General features: G+C 40.2%; 1 protein-coding gene across 1 annotated transcript; it reads right to left on the minus strand.

Moving 5' to 3' along the window:
* Positions 1 to 1,406: 1,406 nt before the first annotated feature.
* On the minus strand, positions 1,407 to 16,798 carry LOC136430649 (aspartate aminotransferase, cytoplasmic-like). Its single transcript, XM_066421429.1, has 9 exons — positions 16,656 to 16,798; positions 9,400 to 9,581; positions 8,717 to 8,825; positions 8,334 to 8,446; positions 5,133 to 5,237; positions 4,452 to 4,602; positions 4,094 to 4,259; positions 3,715 to 3,857; positions 1,407 to 2,739 (listed from the first exon to the last, which is right to left on the minus strand). The coding sequence occupies exons 1-9, from the start codon at positions 16,768 to 16,770 to the stop codon at positions 2,585 to 2,587; spliced, it is 1,239 nt and encodes a 412-aa protein (XP_066277526.1). The 5' UTR covers positions 16,771 to 16,798; the 3' UTR covers positions 1,407 to 2,584.
* Between the last annotated feature and the right edge of the window lie 202 nt (positions 16,799 to 17,000).

Consider the following 17,000-nt stretch of genomic DNA (forward strand, 5'->3'; position numbering starts at 1 on the left):
ATTTTGGCTTGGTGGGGAGGGCTATGGAAAATTTGTCTCCTTCAGAACTTTCAACCATGTTTTCAGATGTCTAAAAATTAACTTTGACTGATAGAGACTGGAGGTAGCATGGCTGCTGCAGTTAAGAGTTGGTTGAAGGACAACAGGGCAGTGGCAGGTACGGGTAACAATAATAATCTAAAAGTTTAATCAAGGACCTCCTATGATAATTGTGCTCTTGGTACACTATATACAATGTATATATATATATATATATATATATATAAATCTGCACAAAGTGTGAAAATGTGATTTTAATCTCTCAAAGATACACAAATCTTGTTTTGCATTTTGTGTATCAACAAGAAATATGTGTTCATTTTTCATTAAGAAAAACACAGCTTGACTGTGGAAAAAGAGGACAAAACACCTAATATCATAGACTGGAAAAGGCAATCAATTCTTGCAGTTTTCCACAGATGTGCTGAGGAAGGTTCTCAGATACTTGGTCCTCTTGTAGGGTTGTCTTTTAGCAGCATTGCATCTATTGGCTCGTCACAGCTTCATTGCATGATAGCTACCAAATGTAACCCCCATTAACAATCATCAGCCAGGTTATAAACATCCATCACTTTGAAGATACAGCGTGTTTGAGAGATCTCTAGGCACCCCCAGGTATATGCAGAGTTAAGATATGCATTATACTGGGAAATACTACTCTCCAAGCAGAGCATGGGTTTCGGCTGTTTTTTTACGTGTTTTTAGGCGTTTTTGTCGGGCTTTCTACTTTGTCATCTTTTTTTTCGTATAGCCAACCCAAGGGAGATCTGCACTGGAGATCTCTTTAGACGCATATATCTGACCTGGCAGAGTATGTTGAACTCGTAGATGTCAACAGATTTCATGCTGGAATTAAATTTGATATCCTGTTCAAATTACTTCATTGTTTTCACGTGAAAGTTCATCTGTGTTGGTAGAAGTGATTCGGGGGCGCCATAGACTTTCTGCAACATATGATCCACTGCTCACCGAGTCACGCGTCTTATATGCATAACGTGACGTCACAGAAGCAGTGGATTGTTCATTTCTTGACAAAGACTGTTGCTTAACTTCATTGTTTGTCTTCTTTATTCTCTTGCCATGATGAGATAATTCCTTTATTTTTTTTAGGTAGGAAACTCTTCATTTGTTGTCTGAATATCAAGGGCCAGAGTAATATTTACCAGTACCACAACTTTCCTTGTCTTCGAAACACTCTGAAAATAAGATATTATTCTGTTTTTTATAGGGTCACACAAGAAACTGTTTGTAGGGCATGGTCCAAAAGTTAGGACCAAAGTACACCATTTTGCTATTTTTCTTGTATTCAATCCACCAGAAGATATTAATATGTGACTCCAAAGTAAAAGACAACAAAACACAAGCCAAAGACTTCTACTTTTTAATTTTGAAAATTACTGAGGATGGCTTTACATTAACACCAGAGTCTTTAACTATCTGAGAAGTCTTACTGTAGTTAGAGGAACTACAAGACATTTGGTACATAGATATTGGATATGTGGCATGCTTTGACATATAGGCCATTTCATACATAAATGTTTAGGAGAATTATGCATTATAAAACTACTCTTTTATAAATTGATTTTTCTATACTTCACAATTTACCACAGCAGCAAAATAATGCATCTCTCAATTTATTCTAAATCTGGTTTGGGGCTTTTCCTAAAAACAATTTGGCATGACGACGTTTTAAAAAAGATCATGGAAAAAGTCCTCACTGCAAGGTTTTGAACTGGTTGAAGTATTGTGTTTTTTGATCGTGCCACATAAAAGAAATAAAAGAAACTGAATAAGTCACAGTAAATGTTTTTCCTCACAACATTCTTAGTACATTGTACTTTTGAATTCCTGAAAGCTAAGTGATCCGCTTTGTATTACATAACTTTTTTCAAAACATGTAAGTGCCCAGACAATCCGTGCAATCATTCTATACATCAAATGTACAAGAATCACACTTAATATATTTTTAACTTTTACATGATGCATAGGTACTTATAAGGCATTTGCACTTTCAATCATTCACTTCAGTTTCATTCTTATCTATGTTTTTTGTCAACAATCTCCATAGTGTGCACAGGATCTTTGTTATGTAACTGTATGTTGACACTCTGTCAAAGTGACTAATTACTCAATACTCACAACGTGCCACAGTATTTTCTAGCCATGCAAATCCACTGTATCACTCAATTGGACAATTTCTGTAAATTCATTGATCTTTGCAGGGACATATTTTTGCAGGGGGGAAAGGAGGCTTTCCCGTGTCTTGACTCCACGGGTGAAACAATCCTGTAGTACAGTAGTAACACAACTGAAACGCATATTCATGGTGTAATGATTTTGCGGTGGAATGGTTAATTATAGCCAAACCCCAAAAAATGAAACCACTGCAAACATTTACGATTTACAGTATGTACCAACAATGTTTCAAATCATGTCAAATAACCCGTGTGCTATCATGATCAGATTTTATACCATACCAAATTAAAGACCAGATGAAGACGTGTCCATCCACGCACACTGCTTACTGGGAACTCTGACTGGCTATTCACAGTTTGGGATCTTCGGTGACGTTGGAGACTGCATCGTTGATGGCGGAGGCGATGTACTCGGCGTTGCCGGTGGTGATGGCACACATGTTGATGCGGCCGTTATTCATCAAGTAGACATGGTACTTGTTGATGATGTAATCAACTTGTTTGGCTAGGAGGAAAACATTTGTGATGAACAGCAGTACGGCTATGCAGTAGTGCTCAACATACTTTTTCCTACAACTAAAGGTAAAACTAGTATTATGTGTCTGGATCACCCCTGTAAGGTTTAGCAAAAAATCACTTCACCTGGGGAATGCATTGATAGACTATCACCTTAGTGGAATTCTAAAAATGTTTTCAAACTGATCAACCAAATGCTAGAAATCGGGTTCTGCATAAGATACATTGTGTATTGCCAAAAGATAGCTCTTTACAATCATATAATTCAGAACAAATCAATAAAAAGATAAAGCTAAGAGCTGAATTTTGGCAATGCCTGAGGAGCAAAACCTGCTTGATAGTTTTCTATATATAAGCAGGAACAGGAATTATTTATAATGTTACCATCTAATTTCATGTAACATTAACATGTAAAAAGGAAGAGATGGGGGGGGGGGGAGAAAAAGCAATGACTTGGAGAAGAACAATCAAGCGGAACCTTGCAGAGATGGGTTGCAGGATAGGAAGGGGTGCAACGGACAGATTAAAAACTGTGGAAGACAATGACGACCCGCCTCAGTGTTACGCACTGCCAAGCGGCAATGATGATGATGATCAGGGCTAGAAATTCATTTTTGGAAATTGGAGCACCCACCCAAAAAAAGAAAGGTGCACAGAAAGAATTTGGGGTGCACTACAAAATAAAGTTTAATGACAGAAAGACCTAATTACACAGTTTAACGCTCTTAAGAACTTCAATCTGTAATTTATCAGCTAACTTCAAAATTTCAAACAAGTAATACATCAAATAAAGTACAAAGGTTATATTACTTTTTCAGAATAGAATAGTCTGTATGTTAATGTACAATAGTACCTTTATCCTATACTATACAAAAATATCTAGGTGCACTGGTTAAAAATTAGGTGCACATGCACCCAGTATATGCCTAGCCCTTATGATGAATGTTCTACTTGCTGAACTTACATCCCAGCCCGGTGAAGCTGAACATGCCGATCTGGTTGGTGATGTGGTCCCAGTTCCCAGGTGTCTTCAGCTGGCGGAGCTTCTCGTGCAGCATGCGGCGCATATCGCTGATCCGACTGGACATCGTTCTGATGTTGTCCTTCCTACAGTATGGTCAAGAACAAAAAAGCAGCGTGGTAAATCACGTCCAATGTATTAGGATACAGAATCGTTGCGGGCAAATGAAATCTTTGGCTAGTACCCTTGATTTAACAACATTTATGTCTGTCTATTAAACAAAGTATTGCTGTAACATTCTGCTATTTCTGATGGAAATTTTGGGTATATTTCATCATGAAGCAAATTACAGTACCAGAAACAGTGTACCAGTTTGACCTACCATTCCGCAAAGAACGCGGCGTTCCCGAGCACAGTGGCCACGATACGGCAGCCGTGGTTGGGTGGGTTGGACCACATGGGACGCGCGATCTTCTCCATCTGACTGCGGACTCTTCTCAGGGATTCCGGGTCTTTTGCAACGATCGCCAGGTTTCCTGTGCGCTCGTCTGAAACAACCCCCTCAAACTTAGTATTTTGGAGATGGAAATGGTGAATGAAATGCCTTTGAAAAGAAAAGTAACAAAGAAAACAATGAATAGTAACAACTAAAGGTTGTTGGCACTCACTATTGTCTACAATGCTGTATCATAGCATGATAGGATTCATTGCACAAAGTCCTTTGTTAGTATGTGACTTACTGTAGAGACCAAAGTTCTTGGAGAAGGACTGTGAGATCATCATCTCAAAATCGGCCTTCTCGAACATCCTTACGGCGAAGGCATCCCTGTCCAGGTCGCCCGAGGCGAAGCCCTGGTACGCCGAGTCGAAGAACGGGAACAATCTCTTCTCCTAGAGTGTGGAAATGGCATCGTCAATTACACTTATAGCAACCACCATTTTAACAAGTAAACGCTGACTTTTCTATCTACATATACAACTTACTTGTGTGTACAAAGACTCTCCAATGGCATCTTTGAAGGCCTTCAACATCAAAGCTGACACCGGGGAATAAGCTGCAAACGATAGGCTACTGTGGCGACATGCAGTCTGAGATGGCGCCATCACATGTAAAGAAGCTCGGAAAGCTGCTGACCAGCAGAAAAGGAGAGCCAGGAAGGAACGGGACGTCAACCTCACACAGAGCACAACACTGATCCAATATGAACGTTGTGGCCGGAACTTAAGGGCCCAAATTGGACTCTACAGCCACATGATGAGGACACATGCAAACCAACAAAATGATGGATGATGTATAGCAGCCCTCGTTAGATTGACGAATGACTCACACTTGTGTGTCAGTCAATTTTTCATAAGAAACATCAACAATAGTGTGAAGAAGCTTTTAAGTCAGCAGCAAACAACAAATGTTTTCTGCATACCTTTACGACTTGCATGATCTGCTCCCACTCACTGGGGTTGGGGTCCACACCGGTGGGGTTGTGAGCGCAGGCATGGAGGATCACTACAGAGTCTTCTGGCGCAGCCTGGTGGACACACAGGGTGGAACAACCATACATTACATATATGTATATGACTGTGTACTATGTAGATATTCCTGCAACACAAGCAGCAACGCAACCCTGGCTATCTGGATCAAATTCCAGGGATCCATGGGTCGGAGTTTGATCCTATGGTCAGCCCCAGCTCAGACATGTAAGGTATTGCATTCATCATTTTGTATGGTAATGTTAAGCACCATGTATCTTTAAGTTAGGTGTACCACTACACCTATTCTCAAAAATGAAATTGGAGCCTTGGAACGTATACATTTACATAAAGGACAGCAAGGTGATCAAGGTTTCTACAAAATTTGCAGTTTACAACTTTTTCACCAGATGTTGCTGGTGCCTGCAAGAAAAACCTTTTGGACTGACCATAGGAGACACCACCACAGCTGCACCATGTATATGCAAACCTATGGCCCACATATTTAATCTGTCTCTCTCATCTGGTATCATTCCTAAGGAATGGAAAACAGCTAAGGTGACCCCAATACACAAAGGGGGGGAAAAAGAGGATCCAAATAATTATAGGCCTATATCTGTTCTTCCAGTTATCATGAAAGCTTTTGAAAAAGAGGTACATGGTCAGTTCCTGGAATATCTCCACCATCATAGCATTCTCTCTGAACAGCAGTCTGGGTTCCGGCCAGGTCATTCCACAGCTACTACATTACTGGATGTCACTGACTATGTGTATCAAAACATTGACAGTGGAAACCTAGTGGGGGCTGTGTTTTTAGACCTGAAGAAGGCTTTTGATACAGTAGACCATCTCTTGTTACTGAAAAAATTGTCCTGGATCGGGGTTAAAGATGTAGAACTCAAATGGTTCACAAATTACCTATCTGATAGAAAGCAGTCAGTATCTGTAGACGGTTGTGTATCTGATTATCTCCCAGTGACAGTAGGAGTGCCTCAAGGGTCAATCCTGGGGCCGTTGTTATTTATTATGTTTATAAATGATCTACCAGACTGTATCTCCAACAAAGTATGTCTCTATGCTGATGATACGGCAATTTTTTGCTCCAGTAATGACACTAGGTACATTGAAGCCACTCTGAATTCAGAACTCTCCCATATAGCTACATGGTTCCAGTTAAACCATTTGACCTTAAATGCTTCAAAGACAAAGTGGATGCTCTTTGGGAGCAGTGGTAAGCTTATGAAAGCACATCCAATGTCAATCAAAATTGGACTAGAGTCAATAGAAAGAGTGGTTTCATTTAAATACCTAGGGCTTATTCTTGATGATAAATTGCTGTGGAATGAACATGTTGACAAACTCTGCTCAAAGGTAACCCAACGAGTAGGTTTACTCAGACGTCTTAGACCTTGCTTCACTGTAAATATAGCTGACATGTTGTATAAAGCAATGGTACTCCCCCTTCTGGATTACTGTGACACCGTGTGGGACAGCTGCGGAGTGGGGAGACAACAACAACTCCAAGTGCTACAGAACCGGGCTGCCAGGGTAGTTCTGCAACTGAACCTACAGTCCAGCAGTGTCCTCGACCTTCATGAGAAGCTCAGCTGGCAGTATCTCGCAGGGAGAAGGCGGGATCATGTGTGCATTATGGTTTACAAGTGTATAAATGGGCTAGCACCAACATACCTATCATCCACCTTCTCTCACAACCACAACTTACACAATTACCAAACCAGACAGACATCACTCCTATACAAACCTTTTTTCAAGACCACAACAGGACAGCGTACATTTGCCTACAGAGGTGCTAAACACTTTAATTCACTACCAGCCTACATTAAGCAAGTTCCAAGCCTGAATACATTTAAGTCAGCTTTGAAAGACCTAACATAGTCTCAGTACTGAGTAGTGACCTCTGACCTCCTAACTGTTGACCTTGGATTGGATTATGATTTTGAGTTATCTGTCTTTCATGTTTCAGTTGTACCCATATGTTCCGACGTGTATGTCTACTTTTCTCTCTGTAAGTTGTTTTTTATTTTCCATGTATGTATATGTGAAACTGGGCCCTATCGAAAACCAGTGTATTGGCACTGAATAGGCTACCCAGGTGTTTCAAAATAAACAAACAAACAAACCACTAAATGTGTATGCAGGGTGCGAAATACCTGGTTGCACGTTGCACAGTGCAACAAGATTTCGGTTGGTGCAAGTTAATTCCAAACCCAGGTAGCGCAGTGTGCAACCTTATATTTTGAGCCAAAGATTTCAATCGGAGCCCTGGAAGCTCACAAAAACACAGTGTCACTCTCATAAAATTCGGTAAATCTTCAATTGAAATAAAGAAATCAACACTTTTTCGTTTTAAACCATCCAAAACCCTTCATAGATCGTGGAATTTGAGCTGAAAAAGACGAAAACACACTGCCCTCAGCTAAACAAGATGTTGTTAGGTCAATGGGAACACAATACTATCTAATATATATTTTGAAATGTTAGTAGTATTACACGCTACATACGAGCTTGATTTGAAGAAATCGGTGAATGTTGCTGGAGCAACCTGAAATTCGGATGTGCAACCTAGCATTTGCCCTTGGTTGCAACATGGGCAACCTGGCTCAAAAAAGTATTTCGCACCCTGGCATGCAAACAAAATACCATCAACAGTTCATTGTGCTATTCTGTAACTTAATCATCTACCTAGTAGATCTAGACAAGCAGTCCCAAACTTGTCTTACTTAGAGGATGCCTTTTTAGTAAAAGCACAAAGGGAAACGTAAATCAATTAAGTACTGCCAGTATTTGCACCCTGCGTTTCAAATGGCTAGAAGGACACTTGTTCAATAGATCTTTACCAAAGCAAACACTAGTCCTCTTTGGTTAGCCGTTGTTGAAAAATTAGCCTTCAAAGCAGCCCCAACGTTATACTGTAAATCTTGAACTGTTCACAGTAGTTTTATTTTTGCAGTAACCCACATTACTATACATTGTAAAAACATGACACAATGACTATGTATTTCCATTTTATTACTACCCGACTAAAGAATTGTTTAGTCTGTCTTTGACTTTAGGACACTTCAAAAACCTCTCGAACTAAGACCCTGTGAAAATACATGAACTTACAGTCACTACTAGTACTATTCAAACCTTACCCGAAGGTCCTCCAACAGCCCCTTGATGTCCAGCCCTTTGGTGGAGGCGTCCCAGTACCTGTACTCCCTGATATCTGTGAATCCTGCATCCTTGAAGATTCCAATATGGTTTCCTGGGGAACAGAATACAAAATTCTCTCTCAAACTGCTGAGAAATGCAATAGTCAAGATAAAAGCAAACAAGGTTCTATCAAGATTAACCGTGTCCTTGGAAAAGTTAACTATTCTAGCAAAGCACAGATGACTTTTATAACCAGCATTTTGTATCTGATACAGATACAGTTTATACATGAATGGACTGATGGTAGCTCACTGTGAGATTGCACAAGATGGGGTCAGAAGTGGGATTCAAATGAAAGCTACAGTACAGTAACAGTACTTACCCCAGGTTGGTTTGGAGTGGTACATCACGTTCATGCCCAGACACCTCTTGAGAAACTCCGCCCCCAGCCTCAGTGCACCTGTGCCACTCAGGGTCTGCACACCTGAAGCCTGGAAACACAGCAATTGCTTCTTCCAGTCTCCCCAAAGTGCAAGGTCACATGTCTAAGTAGCTGGCCATTTTAGCCTTAATCCTGTGGTACTACTGCTAGTACTAGAGACATGCAAATATTCTTCAAGTTTTTCTTTGTCATACCGGAGTAAGTGATATCTGAGTGAGTGATACCAGACTTGAGAGTGAGTGATACCATGGTATAGTTTAGTTTAGTTTAGCCGAGAAAGGTTTCAACTATCTGGCCAACTTCCTTAATCAGCGGACCAAGGTTTTCAAATCAAACCATATGACATTATTGACTGAGGTACATGTAGCTCAATAGAATACCTTGTTGGTTGATGTTCAATAACATCCAAAGGGTGTACAAGTCATTTGCATTTCATACAAATGTCTACGATGTTCAATGAATAATACATGTACATGTACTCTCTATGTTTGAATGTAATCTGGAAATGTTGGTGTCAATGGTTTTACAAGCACTTTATTTCATACCAAACATTACAAACTTGCTTCCAATCCCCAAAGGGCTATCAGCTACATGTAGTACTGGTGACTCTTTCTTCCACTTACCCTATTTTGAGCAATGGCAGAGGCATCGTCACCAAGCACAAGCTTCGTGGAGGCCTTACAAAAACTGTCCAGTCCGCAGACGGGGAGGTACTCGTGGTTCAGGATGGGGTCTGCCGCCATCTGCTGCTCTACGGTACGAACCACGGGCAGAACCCACGGCAAACCCTCATCTGTACGGTATGCTAGACGGAGAAGAAGGGTCTGTTACAACATGTTACGCACCATGGGCAGAACCCACAGCACACCCTCATCTGTATAGTATGCTGGGCGGAGACGAGGGGTCTTTTACAACATGTTACGCACCATGGGCAGAACCCACGGCAAACCCTCATATGTACGGTACGCTGGGCGGAGAAGAAGGGTCTGTTACAACATGTTCTGTAACAGCTGTTTATTGAAAATCAATTCAAAACTACAAAATGACAGTCACATCAATGGTTTACCTTAAAATTAAATCATGATGTTGTTATGATTAATTCCTATAGAGTCCATTCCGAGTCACCGCGAGGGTTGTATAATAATATTTGTAATCATTTTGAAAAGTTTCTAATAAAAGAATATCTGACTAACAATAGTTCTAAATTTTTCTAAAAGATCAAATACAAAAATATGAATTTATTTGAATTTAATTAGATGATTTAGAAATATTTTGAAAGTAACTGCACAAAAACCTCTTTATTTGTAATAATTTCTAAACATCTATGTGACTATTTAACTTTTAGAAATATTCACAAGAAATGGTAGAAAATGGTTAACAATGGTAGAATGGTGATTGCCCCCATAAAAGTAGGTGCTAATCTGGCCCTTCTGTCTGCCTTTGTACATTTTAGACTTCACTGCAGGACACCGCTCGGTCCTTTGTGGAGAGCATTCTTCCCTAAACTTCGCAAGGATGTGTGAATTGCTTTCTTCCCAGCCCTCTGACCTATTTATAGAGATGTTACAAATAATGGTAGAAAATGGTAAGAAATTGTAAAAAATTGTGAATAATGGTAGAATGCTGTTACCATTATTTAGAAACCATTGTAAATATCATATTCTACATCATGAATATTTCTAAAGTTAAAGAAAACTTAAGAAATATTTAGAAAGTTGAAATCACATTCAAAATATTTCAAAAGTATCAAATCTCTTACACAAATAATAACAATAACTTGAAAATAGTTCTGAATTATGACAATAACAACCCTCGCGGTGACTTGGAATGGACTCTACAACATGTCAATATTATTTGTTACATAAAATGGAAACAGGCACATTCTTGCTTTTTTGCTTTTTATTAACACTTAATCAATTTACATAGCTAAATTTTATGTGGAGTGAGTGCTACATGCCCCAAGGCCTTAAGCCCTGCCAGCGTGGCAAGTGACCCATCTTCTACCATTCTTTGTAGGTCTGGGTTTATCAAAGTTTATAATTCATCATATGTACAAAAGTATATAAATGTGAATTTCCAAAATTTAGAGCACCAAAAAATTTTCCTCCATCAGGGAAAAAAGATATAACAATGGGGACAAAATACCTATTTAGAGAAGACTGAAAATTATGTACAGTGGGATAATCTGGGCATTTTAAATTACTGGACCAACAGGTTTTCATGTTACAGGCCAGCAAGAAAATAAAATGAAGGAATTACAAGTACCATCATTTCATACAACTTAATTAATAAGTTCTACAGCTACAGACAGACAGATCTAGAAGACACACACAGACTCGCCAAAAACTACATGTACACCTCCATCTTTCATGGAGGTACTGATTCATCCATGACTTTCAAGTCTATTTTTCTTAGTAACCTATATGTCCAATGTGAAAAAAACTTAGTAGATGTACTATCAGTGCTGAAGCACAAAAGTGACTGGCTACCTACATGGATTTTTAAGAACAGATACAAAGTGTTGTCACTGGCGCCAGCAAAATTACATGTATTGGGGTCTGACTCTGAATAGGGTTTACATGTACACTACAAATCACAAAACATTTTCTGCCCTCTTAACGCAGTAAAGTCAGAAACATTTCCAATGTATTGTCAGAACAGTAGAGGATTGGAACTCCTTTAGTCCTTACCACAGCTTGTGACTGAAGCTAAAACTATTGATGATTGGACAATCATTGGGGGTGAATAAGAACCTACATCATGTGTCTGTCATGAGAACTGCAAGAGTATAGACCTGATTCTGATGGTGCCTTCTTTCCTGAAGATGGGACGACTGTGTTGAATTATCCACCCCTTGCGTACACTTTATCAGGCCATGAAGAAGTTCAATTATGAATTTGAATATCAAAACAGCTGATTGGCCCCGCTGAAAAAAAAGGCATGCAGATCCCCTATGATAGCTTGCTCTAAGATACAACCAGATCTTTACACGCTTAAGCATGAAAAGTTTGGAAACTTATCAAAAAAATTTGATTGATCGACCATACCATTATTGCGCTACAACAAGTATTTTTGATTTTCTATGTACAGTAGAAGCCACTTAATTGCACCTCGGATAAACGCACCTTCCGTTTAATTGCACCAAATCCCAAAATCCCAAACCGGTTCCCATTCACTGCATTGTTAGTGACTCCGCATAACTGCACCGCGCATTGTCACCAATTTCGGATAACTGCACCAATTTTTTTTCAAAAATCCTCAAAAAGTTAACTAAAAAGGTGCGCTAAAAATCGGCAAACGTGGTACAAATGAGCCGATACCTGCCGGTGTAAAGGCGGAATACCGCCAATATGTTTAAAACTGTTTTTGAGTAACAAAAGAAGGCGGTCTCCATTGACAGTCACGTTGATAGGAATCGTATGGGAGGTCCCGGGCGGGTCCAGGGCGTGTCGGCACCATCAAGAGACGCACGCCTACCAAAGGCGGCATTGCGCTTTGGCAGACAGCATGCTGCACTCAATAAAGATTGGTCTCTACCTGTACTACTATCTTATTACTGTGAATGCATTCAAGTTCGCGTGGATTTGATTTCGCGTTAAGGATGGCATGGGGTGTTGTCGGTGGTTTGAGGTTTGCGGCAGCGCTACATACTGCTGCCGATAATAAAACACCGGCGTCTTTACGTACATCTAGTCGGAAATAATAGAGGCTCGACAAGGGCTACAGACGTGTAGGCGGACATAACAGTCGCTTTTGGCGGTGTGGTGCTAACGTGATCATCTGGCTGAATCCGCGTCCTAGAAACTTCCTGCATTCACCGGAACGAGGTAAACGCGGGTTACGGGCTCTGATACTGTATAAGGAGAATGATCTGTCCTTGATCTGAGTCATCTAACCATATCTGCCCACCAGATACACTGTACATTTTGTTCCTTATTTGGAATTTTGACGACGGAGTTTTTCAGTGTAATTCCTGGACACAAGTTGTAATTAAGAAGGTAATCTCTGCCAAACATACCGCTATCTTAACTTAGAATTGTCAGACCTATGTCACCAAAGTCATCATTTTTAGAAATACAGTACAGGCGGAGTTGTGTTTGTTAGATTAGATCGTCCTTGTGCTTTTACGCTATCGGCGCATTTTTATCCTTTGTTTGCGCATTCACCAACACAAGTGTGAAACTTTCGATGTAATTTGTTGACTCAAGTTGTAGATACGGTGTCAACTTTGTCTTAGTCATACCTACCGCCATTTAAACTAACAAATTGTGAGACCAAAGTCATTATTCTAGACATAACGTTACCGTCGGAGTTGTTTTCTTTGCTGTGTCAAGAATCAAGCATATTTTCTCTTTCTACACGTGTACAGTACCTAGCTACTGATTTAAACATCTGTGAGGAAGCAAAAGAAATGTTAAGTTTAATCTGTACAGTATCATGGTAAACTTTACAAGATTTTTGTACAGTACATGTCCTTGAATACGTAAATAAAGTTAATAACTACATAATTTCGTCCATTTTCTTTGTGCTAGACTAAGTGTTTCTGACTAACAATACACCGCCCCGCCCATGGTGGTACGGTCCAGCTGGACATTTCGCATAATTGCACCAGCCGGATAATTGCACCAAAAACGCTGGCAAATGCGTGGTGCAGTTAAGCGGAGTCTACTGTATTTTTAAGTATAACTCTCTGATCATCAGCTTGATGACACTTTCTGTACAATTTATTGTGAGTGTTTAAGTTAACGTGTGTTGATAAAGCTTGTTGAAAAAAAACTTAAAGGCCCACTATGTAGGATTTTGGCGCAAAAATTGAAAATATTCTTGTGAACAAATCTTAATGTTAATGGCAGGTACTGACATGTACAACCCCTTTTCAGCATATTTTCTTCATTATTTCGTCTATTTTTGGTATTTGTGAACTGTACAAAAACAAAACAAGAACTCCCGGACACCACCTCAATAGTAGATAAACAACAACATCCCAGTGCACTGGAGGACCCCCATGGTGGTCTAATCACTTAGGCACACTTTAGACTGCCAGATGCCATGAAGCACTTCTTCTTTGGAAACGCTCATATCTTTTTCCAAGAGGGTAGAATACAACTATTAATTTATTCTAGAGAGTCTACTTTGAAGGGTATCAATAAAGTGTGGTTATTTTCCCTTCAAAACTGCAAGAACTCTGGTAAGGATGATTTTTTACAGAAACTGGTGAACTGTAAACAGGCACCCCACTGGGCGGTCAGCCTGATAAGAAGTACAGAAGCCATGTGTGGCCATGTGTTAGTTTGGGTGGGTCCGTGTATTCACCGAAATACGGGAAATACACGAAATACACGTCCGAAATACACGAAATACACATGAAGATGGCTTAAACCTACCGAAATACAGCATGCTTTGACGAGTTAACATCACAGGTTGTTATATTCCGGTATAAAATAATGTATTTATGGCCCTGGTGACAAGTAAAAGACAGAAAATACTTCGCGATCACTACCCTTTCGTGTGTAAATGACTCAGAAGAAGATACTACTGAAAACAAACACCATGGCGTAATAAGAAAGGTAACGCGGCGGCCGACCGGGATCGCGAAGTTTTTTCTGTCTTTTTCTTGTCACCAGGACCATAAATACATTATTTTATGTCGGAATATAGCAACCTGTAATGTTTGCTCATCAAATCATACTGTATTTCGGTACATTTCACCACCCATTTTGTGTAAATGACTCAGAAGAAGATACCACTAAAAAAAAAACAACATCATAGCGTATGGCAAGAAAGATGGCGGCGGCCGGCCGCGCCGGGATCGCGAATGGAAGTATTTTCTGTCTTTTTCTTGTCACCAGGACCATAAATACATTATTTTATGCCGCGGAATATAGCAACCTGTGATGTTAACTCGTCAAATCATACTGTATTTCGGAAGGTTTCAGCCATCTTCATGTGTATTTCGTGTATTTCGGAGGGTTTGCGGATTCGATGGGGTGGTCTACAGGGGTGGGCTAGTGGGGTGGGCTACCTCAGCATCTACCCTTTCTGGACCTCAAGGCTGTGCATTGGGGTTTAGCATTGAATGGAATTTCCTTGAGGAAAAGATGGGTCACTCTGTGGGAGGGCCGGAAAGAATGCTTTATTTTGCTGAAGGATCATATTGCTTTGGGGATGCTACAGTGGGGGGTGGAGGTGGGCAATGAGCATACTGCATACATTTACATTGTGCAGGAGTTTGTTATCCCCAGTTTTAGATTTTTAAACATGGAGGGCTATGTTCCCTGTTGCTTTATATACTGCTCAATCAGGCCAACAGGACAGTAGCATTGTGGCTACAAGAAAGAAATGAGCAACAAAAGCAACACTATACATTGTACAAACACACACACTTAACGATACAACATTCTAACCCACGCTCATGCACACTGACACACATAACCACAAATACATTGTACATTGTATGCAAGCACATGCATTCAGGTACATTCTAGTCTAAATGTGAGACATATGTTTTGAATTTTGTCAAACAAAGGCTCTCTCATTCCCTAGCTGTCCTATGCAACTTCCAGTTTATTTCCCCTTGAACCTCTTCCCTAAAATCCTAATTATATACTGAGTACTTAGAAGTTTGTTTATGATAAATGGCTTTTCTACCAGTCTTGGTGCAACTACCCCCCCCCCCCCACCTGCCATATGATCAGCTGTTACCTTCCCTCTAGCCCACCCCCAGCTTGACCCAGATCCTCTTCAAGGAAATTCCATAAGAGGCCAAACCCCCATGCACAGCCTTGAGGTCCAGAAAGGGTAGATGCTGAGGTAGCCCACCCCACTAGCCCACCCCTGTAGACCACCCCATCGAATCCGCAAACCCAAATGTGTATTTCGTGTATTTCCCGTATTTCGGTTAATACACGGACCGGTTAGTTTCACATGTACACTGTGTGTTGTTTTGGATGGAGGATAACAGTTTTTAAAAGTTGTTTGTATGGTGCAGTAATGTTGTAACCTCCCTTCCTGAATATTCTATAGAGTTGATAAAGCTTGCTATGCAAAGGAACAGTAGGAAAATCTACTTTCTGTATTGGCCTAAAACTACATAGTGGGTCTTTAATTGCCAATTCATCAATATAACGTTAGCAATTGTTTCTGACATCGTTGGAAATCTACTAGTATATGGAAATTTTGAGAAAAAAGAACTTTTCAGTAGGAAGTGCCATTTGCACACACCAACTTGTAACAGTATGCAGCACTGGATACTATAGTAATCTAATCATTAAGTCATGTATGGGTGCCCATACAATTTTACAAATACCAAGGTCGTCTGAATATCACTGAATGTTTTCCCCCAAATAAAACAGAAAACAGACACATGCATGTAGTTTGAAACTGTTTCTGCCCGAATTCTGTTGCACACAGCTTCACAATGATTTTCTGGGTGTAAAACTTTGATAGACCTTAAAAGGAAGGAGCTATTTCTAATTCGGTCATGACCATCCGGTGGTTCGAGCCAGAATTTCAAGATCACCATGGTGGACCGGACTGTTCCACTTACCACTTTAGAGGGGTGACCTACATAATCATTTACGTCAGTCAAACTAAAGCACAACAAATATAAACATAGTAAAAGGTTCCCTGTGTCAATAATGATTTTCCATTATGAAGAACAACTTTATGAGTAATTTTGATACATTCCTGATAAAAAATAGCACGATTAACAGAGTGAACAACCGACCTCACTACCTATTTTGCATAATGTACTTCGTCCGCCTGTCGCTAGGAGAGGTCATCGCCCCTTCCATTTGTAAGACGGCAATTTGCCCAATTTGCAAGTGCTTTTTTTAGAGGGGATCTTAAAAAGCGAGATAAACAGTTGACAGTATGATACCTCCGACTCCTAAGTTGTACTTGTTGGGATGATTGTCTTCCCTATAGCGAGCTGTGAGGGCAAACACCGGCACCGGAGGCGCGAGCTCCACATCCACGAACCTGGAGGTCGCCATTTTCACACACCAATTAAATTAGGCCAGTAGTCCTACAGCGCCACCTAGCGAAATAAATATTTACGGCAGCGTTTTATATGCTTTCACCATTGTGGGCCCCCTTGCGAGCAAAGTTAATATTACAATGTTCTTGTTACTAGTATCTGCAGCCAAGGACATTATAATGTCTTTGCTGCAGCCAAGTCATTTGCCATTTCAAGATCTATTGAATTTGGAATATGATTGGAAAA

The sequence above is a fragment of the Branchiostoma lanceolatum genome, chromosome 3 (assembly GCF_035083965.1).
Source record: "Branchiostoma lanceolatum isolate klBraLanc5 chromosome 3, klBraLanc5.hap2, whole genome shotgun sequence".
In the NCBI taxonomy this organism is placed as follows: Eukaryota; Metazoa; Chordata; class Leptocardii; order Amphioxiformes; family Branchiostomatidae; genus Branchiostoma; species Branchiostoma lanceolatum.

Bases quoted from the DNA above. Each gene is read 5' to 3' on its own strand.
- LOC136430649 (XM_066421429.1), bottom strand. From the start codon at position 16,770: ATGGCGACCTCCAGGTTCGTGGATGTGGAGCTCGCGCCTCCGGTGCCG. The intron at 8,826-9,399 runs GTAAGTGGAAGA...CTGTGTTTCCAG, and splicing joins CTGCCATTGCTCAAAATAGG to GCTTCAGGTGTGCAGACCCT. The intron at 5,238-8,333 runs GTAAGGTTTGAA...TGTGTCCACCAG, and splicing joins GGCTGTTGGAGGACCTTCGG to GCTGCGCCAGAAGACTCTGT.